This window comes from Buteo buteo, chromosome 7 (assembly GCF_964188355.1).
Source record: "Buteo buteo chromosome 7, bButBut1.hap1.1, whole genome shotgun sequence".
In the NCBI taxonomy this organism is placed as follows: domain Eukaryota; kingdom Metazoa; phylum Chordata; class Aves; order Accipitriformes; family Accipitridae; genus Buteo; species Buteo buteo.
This window is the reverse complement of record NC_134177.1, coordinates 19,360,139-19,377,318: the sequence shown is the minus strand read 5'-3', so window position 1 is coordinate 19,377,318 and position 17,180 is coordinate 19,360,139. Positions and strand designations below refer to the sequence as shown.

At 36.2% G+C, this 17,180-nt stretch overlaps 1 protein-coding gene across 3 annotated transcripts in view; it reads left to right on the top strand.

Moving 5' to 3' along the window:
* COL4A3 (collagen type IV alpha 3 chain) overlaps positions 1-17,180 on the top strand; it is a 66,187-nt gene that overhangs the window by 6,848 nt on the left and 42,159 nt on the right. For 2 of the 3 annotated variants that reach the window (XM_075031829.1, XM_075031827.1), the window contains exons 2-11: positions 7,442-7,498; positions 10,422-10,511; positions 12,219-12,263; positions 12,754-12,798; positions 13,084-13,146; positions 13,892-13,945; positions 14,778-14,804; positions 15,414-15,491; positions 16,503-16,565; positions 17,063-17,098. In XM_075031829.1, coding sequence (XP_074887930.1) covers positions 7,484-7,498; positions 10,422-10,511; positions 12,219-12,263; positions 12,754-12,798; positions 13,084-13,146; positions 13,892-13,945; positions 14,778-14,804; positions 15,414-15,491; positions 16,503-16,565; positions 17,063-17,098 — 516 coding nt within the window. In that variant the 5' untranslated portion in view covers positions 7,442-7,483. Of the gene's footprint in view, positions 1-7,441; positions 7,499-10,421; positions 10,512-12,218; positions 12,264-12,753; positions 12,799-13,083; positions 13,147-13,891; positions 13,946-14,777; positions 14,805-14,903; positions 15,492-16,502; positions 16,566-17,062; positions 17,113-17,180 lie in introns of those variants that run through there. The other variant, XM_075031830.1, reaches the window with a different exon arrangement.

The window sequence follows — 17,180 nt, the reverse complement described above, 5'->3', positions numbered from 1 at the left end:
CAATTTTGTTTCCATCTGTTTTGTATACAAAGTTCTTACTGAACAGGTTTTTGCTTTAAAAACTAAGAGGTTTTCAAAATGGTTTCAATCTCTGAAATGAAAAAGCATTTTGATACACGTTCCCTTGACATAATACAAAGTTGTTTAAACGTTCATCTACAGCAGCTTCTTCTGTTTCTGCATACTGGTAAATTACCATAGTTGGTTTGCACATACTATTATGAATATATCTATATCTTGATATTACACAGAAGAACAACTCCCTTCCAAAAGGACTTCTGACAGTTTAAAACTAATGATAGAAAGTAAGGAAATTCTTACCAAGTTCAGATAGACACATTGTGTGTTCACATTGTGCGATCACAAATAGCATATCTGTAAGTTAAACACAAAATCCTGCTTCTGTGAAGTGTTATAAAGGTTTTTTCCAATGATCGTAAATGCTTAGGACTTCTCTTCTGCACCTCACACTGAAAGCAGGGCATAACCAGTAATACGAGGCCTATGTCACCAAGGAGGGATATTGATTCAGTAGTTACTCCCTGAGCAAGGTCCCCATTAGAAGTGTTTAGTGGAGCTTATTCAACAACTGCACTGTCTGTAGCATAACAGTTGTCTTCCACTGTGTCCTTTGAGATCTGTTCTCCTTACATTAGACATTATTGACCAAGTTGTTTATTAGTTAAAGTTACAGGTGTATTTCTTTATAATGGAAAGTCAAAATGAAATAATTTTTGTGAGGTGCTATGTATTCAACTGGTAGGCAAAATGCAGTGAATTCTGATAGCATACATAGCTGTTAACAGCAGTCTTCTAAGGTAGGAATGTCTGGCTGCCTTCCAGTTCACAAGTGACTACACAATGTTTCAGGGTTTGGGAACTGACATATTTTCCTTCATCTCATCATCTCCTATTTCTGCTCTATGTTGTCTATACTTATTGAAGGCTTAATAATTTGGTTTTGTTGTACTGGTCCATCAATGACTAAAAAAAACACAAAGTTCTTCGTGGTCTTTGATAATTTTAATGAATTCATGTTTGATGCTTAGAATGCATGAAAAACTTTTAGTATACAGATTGTAATTGTGAGACTGGTATTTTGTTTTAATAGCAATGTTTTGGAGTGAGGGGACTTCATTCTCCAGTACTTTGTATGCTACATGGTGATTTACAGTTGTGCAACATGAGGAATATGCTGCTAGGGTCACGTATCTACTAACCATGTCTAGATAGAATTACTGACTGTGCTAGTATAGCTAAGTATCCTGACACAGGTGCTCAGACTCAGAAAAAAGATTTTCCTTATCTAGCCTTTTCCACAGTGGGAGCTTTTTTCTATATAGCTCTGCTCTCAGATCCTCTGCTTGAGCAGGTTAGGATAAATTTTCAAAAATGTAACTGTGTCTAAGCTAGAAGCTTTAGCTAGCACCACAGTGTCCTTCAGAAAGTGCTGCATTCCAGGTCTGTGTGCAGCACTTGTCCCCAACACAAGTCTGGAGCGTAGATAAACGTTAAAGCAAAACTTTCCACTTACTGTAATCATAATGCTTTACACCCACTTTTATTAGATGTAATAGAGAACATGTAGTAGAGAACATTAGAGAAATGGGCCCCTTGTAGTTTTAAGCACTATGTTAACATCAACTAATGAGCAATATTATTCTATGTGCTCAGTTGTGGTTTATAGACGCAGCTGGAATGTGTAAAGTGATTGCTCTGCACTGAGACAGCTGAGGAAAAATCCAGAAATCTCAGTTGTCAGCAGCCCTGGAAAATTCATAATCAAGACTCTCAAAGGAGCTGGCTCACTGATAATGTAATTTTTAATAAGTATTGGAATTTAAGAAAAATTACAGAAAACTGGAAATCAGCTGATAATTTACTTCCACTTAGAAGGGACCACTGATGACCAGCATATTTGTAGACTGTTCAGGATACCATTAATGAGCAAAAAGATGGAAAAGAGGAGAAAAAAAAAAAAAACACAAGCTGCATCACAGAAAAATTGGTCTTGTCCAAGAAGTCTTGTTCCATGTTTTGATAGAGTTCTAATTTAGTGATCCTTGAAGTTAGAAGATAAAGACCTAATGGCAGGATAGGTGAGATGCTAATAAAAATCAAGGTTAAATGAGAAATCAGGCTAGCATTTTTAAAAATGAGCCTATCAACTGTTAGAACCACCAATGAAGGAAAGTGACAGCTTCACCACCCACTTGAGAGAAGACACCCGAGTTATTTTTACTGTCCACAGTAATTAATGGATATCACTTGCACTGCTTTTAATTCACCTTAAAATTCCTCATGTTGCACAGTCATCTTTCATTTATGTTAACCAGAATTTACCTCTGGAATCAGTGGAGTTCACCCATGAAATGAAAGACCGATCAGGCCAGAAGTGTGAACTTAAGCCCCACTGCAGCCAGATTACTATGTTCCTACAGAATACATTTGATTTCATTTCAGCTGTCATCTAAATGTCTTTATTACTTAACCTGTGTGGTCTTGATGCAGTCTTCATCTGAAACATAAAGTATACAGTGCCTGTTTACTGCAGCAGCACACTTTGCTGCCTCTCTGTCCTGGGTGCAGTATTTTTAGTACAAACATGTATTTTGAAATCATAGCTGACCTACTCTGATCTTTGGATCTGGAAAAGCAGACAAATACTCTGACTGTTCTGTCATCATATATGTCATTCCAAAAAGAGATCAATGGAGGAATACTGGCTCATCACCCTCACTGGCTCATTTTCTATGTTCCCCATCTTCCTGCCTTTAAGCCATTCCTAGTATGACTGTATTGCTCCACAAATGTGAGTGACAGGACTCAAAGCCTGTGCTATAGATAGAAACGCCTATCATTGGTTGCTATTTTCCTTACAGTAACGCTTTGTGATGTCCTTTGACACATTCAGGTTTGATAACATACCTAAATACATTCTCTGACATCCTTCATATAACTAGCTCTATTGGCAAAGTGTTGTGAGCTTTCTAAGATTCTCTCTGATTCTCCAAATTAAGTTGCCACAACTGCAATGGAAGGAGTAGTAGTGCAATGCTGAATCTACATTAAGCTTTGTATAGATGACAGTGTAGTCTGTAGTATGTTATTTCTTCCTTCTTTCATTGTCATTTCTTTGAGGGATTCAGTGGAGAGTACTGGAGCACTTTTTAAGCAGATGCTTAAATTAGTCTCTGAACTGGGGACAGGAAGAGGTCAGAACCCCATAGAATCCAATCCCATAGCGTAGGAAGGGCAATTCAGTGTTATAGGTAAGGTTCCACCTACTGAACAAAACATTAACCACTGCAGTAAATGTGCTTCAGCATGTACAACTGTAATTATTTAAAGAACATATCATACTAATCATTCAACACACTTTTGAAAAGAGCTCCTTTATAAATCACTCCAAGGAAGCGTTGTGGGTTTTTTATTTATTTTGGCTCATTGGTGAATTAATTTGATTTTTTTATTCGTATAATGATCTGGCTTTATCCTTTAGCCTAGATCTTTAGATCAAAAATCTAGTGCCATCTACTGTATCTAAAAACTTGAAATAAATGTAAATGATTATTATAAAAATCACAAAACTGAAAAACATGCAGTAAACCTGTGGTTTTGTTAATGCATTTACTTATGTAGAGGCTATTGTGAGGATTTTGAATAAACCATTAATAACTAATATCTAATTTCCTTATCTTATAACCTGGCAATATACTATTGTTTTGTTATGATCCTTTGAAAAAGCAGCTGCAGGCATCTTGCAAGTATGTGGAAACATCCAGTAGTAGAAGTGAGCAATGATTTTTTGGTTCAAAGCTCCTTTACAGAAGGCATAATCTAATCTTATGTAAAAATCATATGCCAAAACATTTAGTATTATCCAGCTAACTGACTGTGTAATGTAAAATCATCTTTGGTCTTTTCAGTTTAGTTTAAAGTGATATGCATACACAAAAAGACCTAAATTGATCTGAAAGCTTACTAATGGCAAATTAAACACATTCTAAGCATTCTGACTTCTTGAAGAGCAAAGGCCCTTTTTCTTTAAATAGTTTAATAACCTTGATTAGTTGTGTAGCATCATAAGTTTCTACACGTTCATGCATTTAACTTCACATTGGATTATCTTTGATTGTAAGTTAAAAGAAAAAGTTTCTTCTGTATCTGTACATATCAAGTCTTCTGCAGGTTATACCTATTATATAGAAGAGTAATTTCATTTGGTGATTTTTCTACATGTCCTGAAAACTGTGCTTTGCATACAAATACTGTAAAGAATTTGCTTCTAGCTTTACTTTCACAGGTAGAAATAAGGTGCAACTCCATGAAGGTCTATAGAATTATAATAGTAAATAACTGGTACTAGGAAGATTAGAAGCCAGCTGTAGCTATATATATTAGGAAACCTCTCTATGGTCAGCCAGGATATGCTCCCAGTTACACTGAAGAAATTCAGAGAATTTGGAATACTCTAAGCATTTTTTTCCTCAGTAGAGAGCACCTTTCCTGGACTCAGACATGTGTCTACTAAATCTGCAAGCTACGTCTTTGCTTCAGCAGTTGAGATTGCTGAGTAAATGGGTCTCATAGGTCTTGTAGTTAATTTACAATTTTCATATGCAAGCCTTAAGGCTGTGGTAGGTTGAGTCACTCAGCAGCCCTGTACAGCAGTAAAATGCAGTGCCTGCAATTTAAGACTACTTTTATCGGGTACTGTGTTTACATCTTTCCTTGGAATACTGAACATTGAACAATTACCGTTTTTATACGGCTTACCAGACATGTGCCAATAACCTATGTCACCTATTTTGACGACAATACTTTGGGATGAAAGGTACTGTTATTGAAGAGGGAACAAGAAAATTGGTAGTCTTATAGACTGTTTCAAATTTATTTTGAGATATATGTCACTTTATCCTCTGGTATTTATGCTGGAAGGCTTAAGATATCTGTCATGTAACTTACTTGGTGAATTTAGATTATCCAGAGCCAAACTGATAGGCCTCACTAAGAAGAAATCGGGGTACTTTTTGTTGTTAATTCTGCACTAGTGTTATTCTTGTGTCTCTGGTGATATAATCATATTGATTAAAATAATAGTAAAGGTAGCATAGTCACATGGTTTCTGTTTTACGTGACACCTTTGTTTTCCAAATTTCTGATGCAGTACCACTTGAATTCTAGCTGTCAGATCAGGGGAAGAAAGAGTCATCTTTAAATATGCCAAAGAATTAAGTATTTAATGTTTGCAACTCTTTAAAAATCTAGCTTGAAACAACAAGCAATCACTTATTGATCTGTCTGTGGAACACAGGCAGGCACAACCATTTCTTGGGAGATTTGCTTTTCATGGGCAACTGATTCTGTTTTATTTTGTACATGAATGTTTAAATAGCTGTTCACTTGAGGAATACCCCCTGCATCTATTTCTAAATTAATAGATGGCATCATCTCACCTAACTTCAGCCACCGAACAGGCAGGTACTGTCAGTAATTCTCCAGTCCATAGAGAACAGCAAGTTCCAGCAGCACCTAAAAGAGGCACCCAAAGAGACTCAATGAGTTGTTCCAAACGAGATGTCAAGTTTCTTTGTGTAGTCAAAGAAAAGAGACAAACACTGTGAAATGTGTAAGAAATGAAGGCAGCTGGCTGATACCACATACCTTAGTTTTGGATGATGAAGACAGAAGAAATTGATCCTAGCTTGTGGGAAGAAAAGATGCTTTTCAATTCTTCAAATGTTTACCTGAACAGATTGCTACAGGAAAATTTAAATTTAATGACAGTCTGACTTTATAATTTTAAAATGTAATGGAGAACACTTTTGCTTTCTGTTTTTTGAGAATGCCACTGGAAGAGTTACAGATTTGGAACAGTGTTGCTGTTACATTATGACCAGTTGTAGGGGTTAATTAATTCTGTCTTCAAGATGTAAATAGAAATTTCATATCATACCATCTTAAAGGCTTTAATCATGTAAGCAAATATACAGTTCTTCCTTCTTTTCTGAATTTTATGCAACTTAGAAAAATATCTTCCTAACCAATATGTGATAGTTTTCTTTTTCTTATTGTCTGTAACTATAACATAGTATATGGTCATTATGATAAACATATATACTAAAGTGGGAGGATGAACTGAAAAATAACCCTCTTTCTACAGTGGCACAATTGAAAAAGTCATTCAGCAAGAGCTTCAAAAACAAAGGAAAGAATTTAAGTGTACAAAGAAGGACAATAAACATCTCTATGAAATACATGGCTTCAATTAACCTCAGTGATATTTTAGTATGTATAATATTTATGTTAACAAAGGATCCCCTCTACTGAAATAGGATATGCCTACATGAGTGTAGAAGAGTCCTTTGCAGAGTTATCCTAGCCAGACTGGGCTAGCTCAGGTACTGAGTGCATGATAGCTGTAGCAGGAACAGGGCACAGAAGGGTTAAGTGTTCTCATATTCACCCAGGATCTCAGATGTGCTTTGCAGCTCTGCTGAGCTCCCTGCTACCATGACTACCTAGTACATGAGCTAGCTGATTTAGTCATGCTGTCTGTCCAGTTACATACTGAATATCCTTGTTTGGGTTTTTTATTTGTTTGTTTCACTTAAGTGTAAACAATAAAAGACTGAATATCTCTTCCTGCTTGATTAATCATTGAATTTTGCCGAATGGTAGTTAACCCCAGATAGCCATGCCATACTGTGGCAGTAGAGGTCACAGACTCAAAGAGAGGTTTGGATGCTACAGTGCAACACTCAGCCCTCCAAGGGGGCTTTGAACTCCAGGCTCACCTGAACACACAGACATGCTGGTAGCAGCTACAGCCCAGGACTTGCTGCAGGAGCGGGAACATCCCTGTGGGAGGGCACTCACTGTCACACAGCTTGGCTCAGGAAACATCCAGAATTAAGAAATAGCAAAGTTGAGGGTCCTTTGTAATTGTATTAGGTACTATGAGCCAGTGTCAGGAGGTGAAGGCAGCTACAAAAAGTCAGAAAATTACTGGTTAATAGGTGAAAATAAAAAGAGTATCATTGTAATCTAAAACAGTATCGGTATATGTGTTTGTTTTTACAGGAAGTTGTTTAAAGAATCATCAGTTTAGTGCTGTGAGCCCAAACTCTTGAATTTTACACTCACACTGATATTATAACCCTGGTGGTGTTAAGCACAGCGTCGTGGCCTTTACCCCAAGGTAAACTAGTGACCCCAAATTAAACTAGTGCCCTTATCTGTCTCAGAAGACAGTACATAGGAATAATGAGCTCTTTTCCACTGTTAGGAATTGCCACTTTTCATGAACTTTTTTTTTTTAAAGTTGTATTTGTGATATAATTACCTTACTAAAACCCCTGAGATCTCATTTGCCCCTCACCAAACAACACAATGAGAAAAATAATTTTATTATGAAGTTTGTCTTTTTGTTTTTCAGAGCTGTGTATGCAAAGGTAAAAGTCCCTGCTTTTGTGATAGCATGAAAGGTAGCAAGGTAAGAACAAATATGTTTTTCTTTTTTTAAGATTAGCTTATGCCTGGAAATTTTTAATACATTAGTTGAGTTGATATAGTGAGTGAATTTATTGTGTGATGGTATTCTGTCAACAGAGTCTACAGAGAATTGTAAAAGGAATACATTACCTTACAAAAATCTGTTACAATAGCTCTGGGGACACTGTTTAACTAAGAAGACTTTTGAATTTATTTTTCTTAAAGGCATTAGTTTGTTTTCAGCATTGCATGATGTTTGAACACCAAGAGAAGAGCAACTGTCTGAAGCACTAGGTCCCTTTCACAAACTCCTAACAAATGCCAACAGATACAATTAGCCTGGCGGCAGCTCTCCTGTTACAAATTTCATAACGCCATCAAGAGTGTCATGTTCAGTGCTTCCCTCTTTCCACCTTTGGACCTTGCCCATCTCCCCCCCTTTTCCGGTTCCTGAAGCAAAGCTACATGCTTTCAAACATGAAATCAAACAGATAAATCTACATGCATCAAACAGATAAATCTCCTGCAGACTGACACAGGGAATGAGTTTCTGGGTCCTTATCACAAACACTTGCCAGCAGTGAGGGAACAAGCATCAAATCCATCAGAAGTAACAGAGCTGTGGCTCTGCCTGTTGCCAGTAGTAGCCTGGCAGAGGCTTGGAGCGGCTTTTAGACAAACCTGAATTACACAAATGCCAAAAATTCTTTCAAACTCCTGCTTGTAGCTGGAAAAACAACTGATTCACAAATGAAAGGGACATTATTAAAGAGGTCATGGTTCTAACTCAGGCTAACTGTGGACACAGTGATTGCTATACTAAACCTTATCAGTAGGTTCCAGATGCCTCTATAGGCTTAGGGTTGTGATTAGTCCCACTGATCGACACATCTAGCTGGTAAACAATTACTCACAACTTTCCTCCTGTACTTTTATTACCAAGAAAAAAATGTTATATTGCACCACAAATGAAGGAAGCTTCATTTCAGTGGTGGAGAAAAGTTCTCTCAAAGTAAATATGTTCATTATTAAAACATGTTTTCATAAGTGGGAAAGGAGAATACTCATGTCTTTAGTAAAATCTCAGTGCTTATTTTAGATGTTCATAGTTGGTCTAACCTGACTTTGTCCTAACCAGTAAAAGTGAGACCAGTTGAAAAATTAGAAAAAAATAAGTTGTCCACTAGAAGAGAAATAGTAATAAGAACGGACACCCACAATTTGTCTTCATCAGTTCTATGTTAAAGCAACTGAGCAATTAGGAAGTAAGAGTTAATCATTGTTTACACTGTTGAAGTTCTTCAGGCAGCGTGTCAAGTCAGTACAATTGCATTAGTATGTTCTGATAACCACTCAATGTTAAGAAATTCTCCAACCTGAGAATCCTCTGATCTTGTTGATCTGTCAAGAAGAAAGTGTGAATAAAATTGCCTGTACTGTATGGAGGGGAGTGAAGCTGTCAAGAGAGTGCAGTGCTGCTCTGTATCTGGAGAGTACCCCATCGCTTAATGCAGTGAGGGCATAGCAAGCTCAGGGAAGGAAGATCAAGGACTTATTTCGTTTTTCTGTGAGTTAGTACCGTACCCCCTCCAGTGGCACGTCTTGGTATAGCATTAATCTTTTTTTGCCTTTCTTGGAACAGTGGTGGATGAAATAAATTATTTGTTATAAAAAGCTATGCCGGTTTATGATACAGATCTTACAGACTCTTCATAATGCAATTGTTATTTTGATTTGTGTTAAAATATTCTGGGATTACACTATATTTTAGTACTGTGTTTTTTTTTTTAAATTCAGAACCTATTTAAAATCTGGTGAGTTTGTGGGATTTTGAGGGACGAGAATTGGTGGAGGGACAAGCCAAGGTATTTTGACTTCCCTGAGACTTTTTTTGGATCCTATCTTGTACATAAAATAATAAGATACCAGAACTTCTGCACAGCAGAATTCAAATGCTTTTTTTTATAACTCTCTCCTGATAAAGCAGTAGGAAAATTGACTCTGAGAGAATCAATAACCCCATCCTCGCTCTCCTGTGTTATGCTGTGATGTAAAAGGTCTTGAATAGGCAGCTCTCCACTGATGTAAAATTGAGCATGCTAAATTGCTGCTATCTAAAGAGCTGAAACATCTTTTCTGTCAGTTTCTAGGTTTGAAGCACTTTATTTTAACCAAGATAAGACTTGCTTCTTCATTATATTTAAATAAAAAACTGAAAATGCCCCTTCCACTGTAACTTAGCCTCCTGTATTCTATTTGTATAGCTTTAATCTTCTGTGTTTTCTTTACATGGTTTGGTTATTTGAACTTGACCTTAAAAAACACATGAAAGAATAACTTCATATCTTAATCTCTGAGACTCAGAACAATTTTACAAAGTTGTTGCTTAAAGCAAACTTCTTTTATTGTATCTGAATGGTTTTGTTGCATTTGGCTCCCACTGTTTCTTTGGCTTACGTGAAGAGAGGTATTAATGATTTGGAACTGACCTTGCTGTACAGCGGCAGCCATTAAGTTTGCCAACTACAAATTAGGGCTGTTGTGATGGATTTGTGTTGCTTGTAGGGACTAAACACAATGCAGAAATACTAACAAGGAATATGTATCAGCTACTTTCTTAAACTTTTCATGTAGCCAGTTCTCCTTTTCTCTTCTGTACTCCGCAAAATCTTGAGTACTGTTGTCTTCTGATATCTTCAACCATACTTATGAGTATGTTACTTCAGTGATACCATGTGGCCTAGACAGCACGTAAGCAGGACCACAAAAAACGGTCAGTATGAGCAAGGGTAATATAACTGCCACAGTAGCAGACAGATCTGTAGAAATTAAGAGGTACTGAAAGTAATGAATGCCTTAGAAATAAGTTATCAAAAGGAGAATTCATGGATATTTTAAGAATGTCATTCTCTTAATGTTTACAGGGTGAAAAGGGCTTTCCTGGTGTTCCAGGTCCACCTGGTCATAGGGGGTTTCCTGGTCCAGAAGGGCCTCCAGGGCCACAGGGACCAAAGGTAGGTGTGTATGTGAGACAGAGAAACTACTCTGCTTGACTGTGAAAGTGAGCTATGACTAGGTAGAGAATTCTGTTTTAAAAAACAAAACCAAAAGAAAACAAAACTTGTTTCAGAGTCTCCTGTTCGGTGATGGATTTTGCGTGGTCACTAGATGCAATGGTCAGTTTTGACTGAGTCAAAGTAGCTGATACGAACATGGGCTTTTGTTGTCAGTTGTCCATTGGCCAGTGCTAAAGCACCTGCACTGAACTGCCAGCAGCAATGTAACATGGGTCTAAATAGATTTTAGCAGCATAACTTCAATTTTGTCTTAACATTACATTCTGACATCTGTTGGAAAGAGAGGAAACAAGCTACTGCTGAGACAAATATGAAAAATTGATTTAAGAAAATTTGAAGGGAAAAATGTTTTTTAAGATAAATCTTGGTCTGTTTAGGCAATGCCTAGTTGCCTGCAGTATGGAGAGAGTTACTTTGGTGATTTGGGCTTTCTTTCTTTCCTGTATGCCTAAACTGAGGCTGAATATGAATTTTCAATGACTCCTGCATGAGCAGAAAAAACAAGTAAATACTCAGTAAAAAACATATGATTTATTTTTGTCTTGAGGAACACTTCTGCTGCCATCGATAAATTTACTTTGGTGAATAAATTATTTGTGTCTAAATATGGTGTGAACTCAGCCATGGTATAAATCAGGAAGGTACTGCCACGTTCACATTATGCCGAGGACCTGCACTAATGTGGCTTCAGCACTTACCCATACCTTTAAACAATTGTTTTTTATAGTTTTAATTTGTTTGGGTATTGTTGCATTATTCTGTCCTATCTCGTTTTTACAATACTTTGTGGAATGGATACTCATGGTGGATCTCATACATGTTGATGAGCCGTTTGTTTGAACTCATTGAAAAGTGTTTAGTAGAGCATTTCCCTTTTAATAAGTGATAATAACTTCTGCAAGAATGGCAAAAAGTAAGGATAATTTATCTAGCAAGAACATCTCTGTTAGCCTGAATGCCATCTATTGTAGTGTATTCCAGTTAGCTTTTCCTATTCAATGCCTGTACATTATCTTAAATGAAATGTCGCCCAGGATTTTAGGAGTTATGCTGTTCTGTACATTCCCCATTTCCTTTCTGGGAGCAATAAAAGTTTCTTAGTCTTGAAACAATTCTAGCAGGTTCTGTCTAGACTGTGCTGTGGCATGCTGTGCTGTCTTCTTTCAGCCTTGCTCTCCCATCCTGCTTAGCCCCCTTTTATCCTGCTCCTGGCTTTCCTTTCCATGCACAACAGTGCAGGTGAGAGTGGCTGGTACATGCATATACCTGATGATTATATGGACACCATCCATATCTGGGAGCTTTCCAGCTATTTCCTCACAGGGAAGCACTTCCAGGTCTCACAGTTTGAACAGATCCATAGCAACTGCTTTCTCAACATACCCTGACTGCTATTTTTTTGACCTGTGATGAGATATATCCCCTAAACACTGAAAAGGGGGGAAGGATGCCATGATTTATGCAAGTTGTATTAAGTGTTTGTTTGCTTTAGTGTCTGTAGTAGGCAAATTATTTATTTATTTATATAGTTTTGTGTGCACATGTTAATATTGGTAAAATAATAAAAATACTGCATGTCCTGTTGACATATGTGTGCTTTTTCTCAATTATATTGAAATATGTTGTTTTCCATTTGTGATCTAGGGTTCTCCAGGGCTTACGGGCTTAGTTGGACCCAAAGGTATACGAGTAAGTATTTATATTTTAAACAAACTTGTATGTATTAAATGTCATGTTAAATGCCAGCTTGGTTCAATAATTTGTGAAAAATAAGAACAAAACATTATGTATGATTTTAAAGTATTTTTAAACTTTATGACATGGAGCATGCACATACCTTATCTATTTTTTAGAACCTTTGCCTTTTTTGCTACACCTTATGTACAAGGTTCATACTGTATGTATTTAGTAGTGGAGTGTGCTCTGAAAAATTCAAACTAGAATTCCCTGAAGAATTGTTTTGGAGTTTTTTCTGTGGGCAAAACCAGTCTATGTTAACAGTGCATAAGCTACCTTTATACTTGGTTCACAGTCAGAAGGGTTAAGGAAATAATGATCTTTTGATAGAATCATACGAATTCATAAGAATTCATTCTTCTAAGTGCGATCAAAAGAAAAAACACATCATAAGCTTTTGCTTAATATTTGTATTATTATTCCTCTGTTTTTATATCATTAGGGACTCCCAGGAATACCTGGATTTTCAGGTCCCCCAGGACTTCCAGTAAGTAAAAACAAAACTGATTTAACCATTTCTCTCCTACTATAGTACACAATTATCCTTATTATGTACTCACTCTAGTATCAACATCAGTGTTGTCTCTGTCAGTTAGCCTAGAGATAAAAATCTTAGCATCAGCAGTTCTTACTCATTGTAATGATTTAAGAACACATTGTAATCTGTCAAGTCTTGTGAAACACTGCTCCAACATAAACTCTTTCAGTGTTGCTGTAGGGTAATATGAACGTGCAAAAACAAAGCTTGTGTCAATTTTGCACTTCTTTTTAGGGTGAACCGGGAACTGTTGGCCCTCCTGGGCGCTCGGGTGTTCCAGGATGCAATGGCACAAAGGTACAAACCAAGTTGAATGTTACGGGGATTGTGTTTGGCTATGCTTAGGAACGGCCAAAAAGCATTCTGAATTTTTCCCCCAATATACAACAACATTGATTTGTTTTGGTTTGTAACTTTTATCAACTAGGAAAAATTTGAATCATGAGGCTAGAGGAAGGAAAAGTGCTGCCTTTTTGTATAAGATAGATAAATAATACATTCTAATGGCCTTTGCTAAAAAGTTAAGAATAATGTTTGATATTTTGACAGATAAAACTTTTTTCATTAAATCCAGAAGACCTAATCAGTTTTGTCCAACCTGTCCTTCTGTTGAAATGGCTTATAGAAAAGGTAGATAGTTAATTAATTTTTATTTCACCAGTATCTAGCTTGCAGTCGGCATTTCATAAATCCCAAAAACAATTAAAAGAAAAGGCTTAATGTTAAATTACAGGTTTACTAGTTTTCCTTTGCTCTATCAGCAAATACTTCCAGCATTCTGAAAGAGGGAGTCAGAAGAATGCCTACTACAGAAAATCTTACATTTCTAGTGAAACAGTGAACTGATCTGACATAGCTAATAAAGCCTGGTGTCTGGGATAGAAGTCAAGACCCATACAGTGCGGCTGTGCCCCTTTAACAAATATGGTGGTAATGCAACTCACAATTTTAGTATGATAACATAAAAAACTTTTTTTAATCACATTTGCTAAAATCAGACCAAATAATAATATGCATTAACAGTCACTCTTACTACTTTCAGGGTGATCGAGGTTTTCCAGGTCCTCCAGGTAGAAGAGGTGCTCCAGGCATTCTAGTAGGTGTCTGTGAAATTCATGATTTTGTGCATTTCTACCACATAAAGCCATTCACTGAAGGAGTGTAAAGCCTCACATTAGCTGGTACTGACAACAGTTGAAATATATAGGTATCCCCATTTTATTAATATGAAAACTGTTTGGTAAAGAAACCAAAGTTGAAAGTAATGCTTTATCAGCTGTATGTCGGGTCTCAACTTCTTAGTTAATGAGTGCATGCAAATTCATTGACTGTGGTAGCTCTTTACTGTCTCAAGAGATACTCATGAAAATTTACCACTCACATTTCTAAAGGTGTCCAATATATACATAATACATTGCAGTTTCAGTTCATGCCTAAATATGTTTGAGGATATGGCTTAATTAAGTCAATAAGAACCAGGAATTAAACCTAACACTTCTCATTCTGGGTGCGTTGCTTTAACCCTAGGATTTGTTTTTTCTCTGTAGAAATGTGTTCTTAACAGAAACTTCTAAACAAATGGAAAAGGAATGCTGTCTGTCAAGTTCCAGTGCCTTCACATCTAATAACTTCTAAACATGATCTTTACCGGCTCTCCTGATTTTATTTATTTATTTATTTATTAAGATCAGGCTTCAAAACTGTTCTGCCTTCACTTGTAGAGTTGTGTGAGACTGAACTATTTTTTAACAATATGCCCTTTCTTCTTAATTTGAAGTCTGGCACAGTAAACATGTACCTGGCTATACACCTTGTCCATGAAGATGAATCACTTCAAGAGCACTGAGCTTGGAGAATATTTAGAATGTGTCCTTTCACCATTGTCTCTTCTGGCTTTCTGTTTTAATAATGATTGTTCTTCTCCCTAGGGTATTGCTGGTATCAAAGGAGAGAAGGTCAGTTATTTACACCATATTACATGATATATTTATTGGTGATCAACAGCTTATGTGTATGTTCGCTGCTGGAAAAGAGTTCTTAATGTCTCCATTCATGGGTAATAGAAGGTCTACTTTCTGAAAGAAGCAACCACAAACTTTGGTGCTTCATCTGTACTAGTTGCATTCACCCCAGGTTACAAAAGAGTATTTAATTTGTTTTTTCCCCTTTAACTACCATTATTGCATGTAATGAATTTAATGCTTTCAAGCACACAAAGAACTAAGCAAATAGCTTATGAATTCATATGGAAATCTGCAGATGCACTAGCGAGTATTTTAAAGGGATAAAAAGTACCAAAACCACATTGAAGGTCAGGACTGTGGGTGAGTAATGTAGGCATGTCTGAAATGAAGACTGTCCTAACAGAGAACTGGAATGCCTGAAAAAGGTATATTCTGTTTAATAAAATCTTTTTTAAAGGCAGAACTATCCATGGTGGGCAGTTGCCATCATTATGCAATTCTGATGTTGCTTTATTTCCCTACAAACTGTATTAGAAGATTTGTTCCACTACAGAGTTCCACAGCATAACTTTTTATCTTCCTTTTTATCTAATTGTCCAGGGGTGCCCTGCAGATGGATATAACCAAGGGTATGGTGCAAAAGGTGATCCTGGATTGCCAGGAATGCCTGGACTTCAGGTAATTCAGAATTAATTCAGACTGTGAGATACATACATACATATATATAAAAAAATAAATTATATGTAATATGTGTGTATATATATTACAATTATTTTTGTATGATTTTAATGTATTATATATTTTACATAGATATAGTAAATTTTACAATTATCTCACTAATTTCTAAACCAGAATAATTCTGTGTTTTTAAAAATTATTAACTTTACATAATCTGATTAATACACTATATTCAGAGTCTTTCTTCTGACTTTACAAAACAGAGTACACCAAGACAATAGTAATTAATTTTGCCATCAGAACCAATAGTGTCCACTACGTGTTAGTGAAGTGAGATGGGGAAGTCAGGTTGCAGACAAACTACAATACTTAAGAAATGGAGAAAAACTGGTCATAGATTTAGGGGTTTACCCCTATGAATAGAATAGAATAAATAGTTCAGTTGGGAGGGACCTACAACGACCATCTACTCTAACTGCAAAAATTCCCCATGAAGTAATATTGAACAGATTAGACCAGCTCAACTTCTGGTGTACTAACAAAGGACAGTATGATCCATATTTTAAAAATGGAGATTAATAGGAGAAGGCAGAGCAGACATGTCTTTTGACTGTTAAAATAAATGGAGGACATGAAATTAAAAGAAAAAGAAAAATTTTTAATTTTCCATTTCTTTGAAAATGAAGCTTTAAAGTGTAGAATTTATTGCAAAGAGTATTTGAAAGATTAAACGCTTATTAGGGCTAGCAGTGGGACAATATGGATTATGAGAATGTCCACAGTTAAACAGGACATACATCCTCACTTGAGTAGTTTAGTTTTAGAACAGTTATGTTTTTTCATGTTTCAAAACATAGGCCAACCAATGAAGCAGTGAGGAGGAATTGTAATTCTGTGTTATCCAGAGACAGTGCTGCTCCTCTGTTTGTTATTCAGTTCATTGAACTTAGCCTTGTGGTTTCCTTGTAATCTTGCCAGGAGATTTATTCCTGTTTCTTTTTTAATATGCAGGGTGCCCAGGGTGCTCAAGGATATCCTGGGGAGCTTGGACCACAGGGTCCTCCAGGAGCTTCAGTGAGTATGAACTTAAGTCTCACTTGTTACTTTAACCTTCGATTTTCCCAGAAACGTATGGAATTACACAAATATAAATACTTGACTCTCCCAGAGTGGTTTGAGGTCTAGAGACATGTGTATGCAAAATCCATATCCTTCTGCGCACATCTTGATTTTTTTTTTTTTTTTTTTTTTAGTTTCTTTTGATTATTTTTATGCATGATAATTTTCATGTTTTCAGAAGCATCCTTGTCCATGTAGGCATAAATTTTAATGTTCAAATAATTCCTCACTTTAAATACTAATGTGTATAACTGTAAAAGAGATGTATATGTTTGCAACTAGACTATAGACATTGTCACCCACTCACAATGAATTGTAGTTTTAAAAGTGGGAAAAAAAATAAAAATAGTGATATAACTCACGTGAAAATTGAGTACTTCAAAAGACCTATATTGGTGCTGAAGATTGTAACTTTTTAAATTAAGAATTTATTTTTTTTTTCTTTTTTGTAGGGCATGCCAGGGAGAGCAGGACCTCGTGGACCTAAGGTAGTCTCAGATTGGTAATAAAAATGAAAACTTCCTATTATGTGTAACATCAATTAACTTACTTTATAGGTGTTTTTAAAAT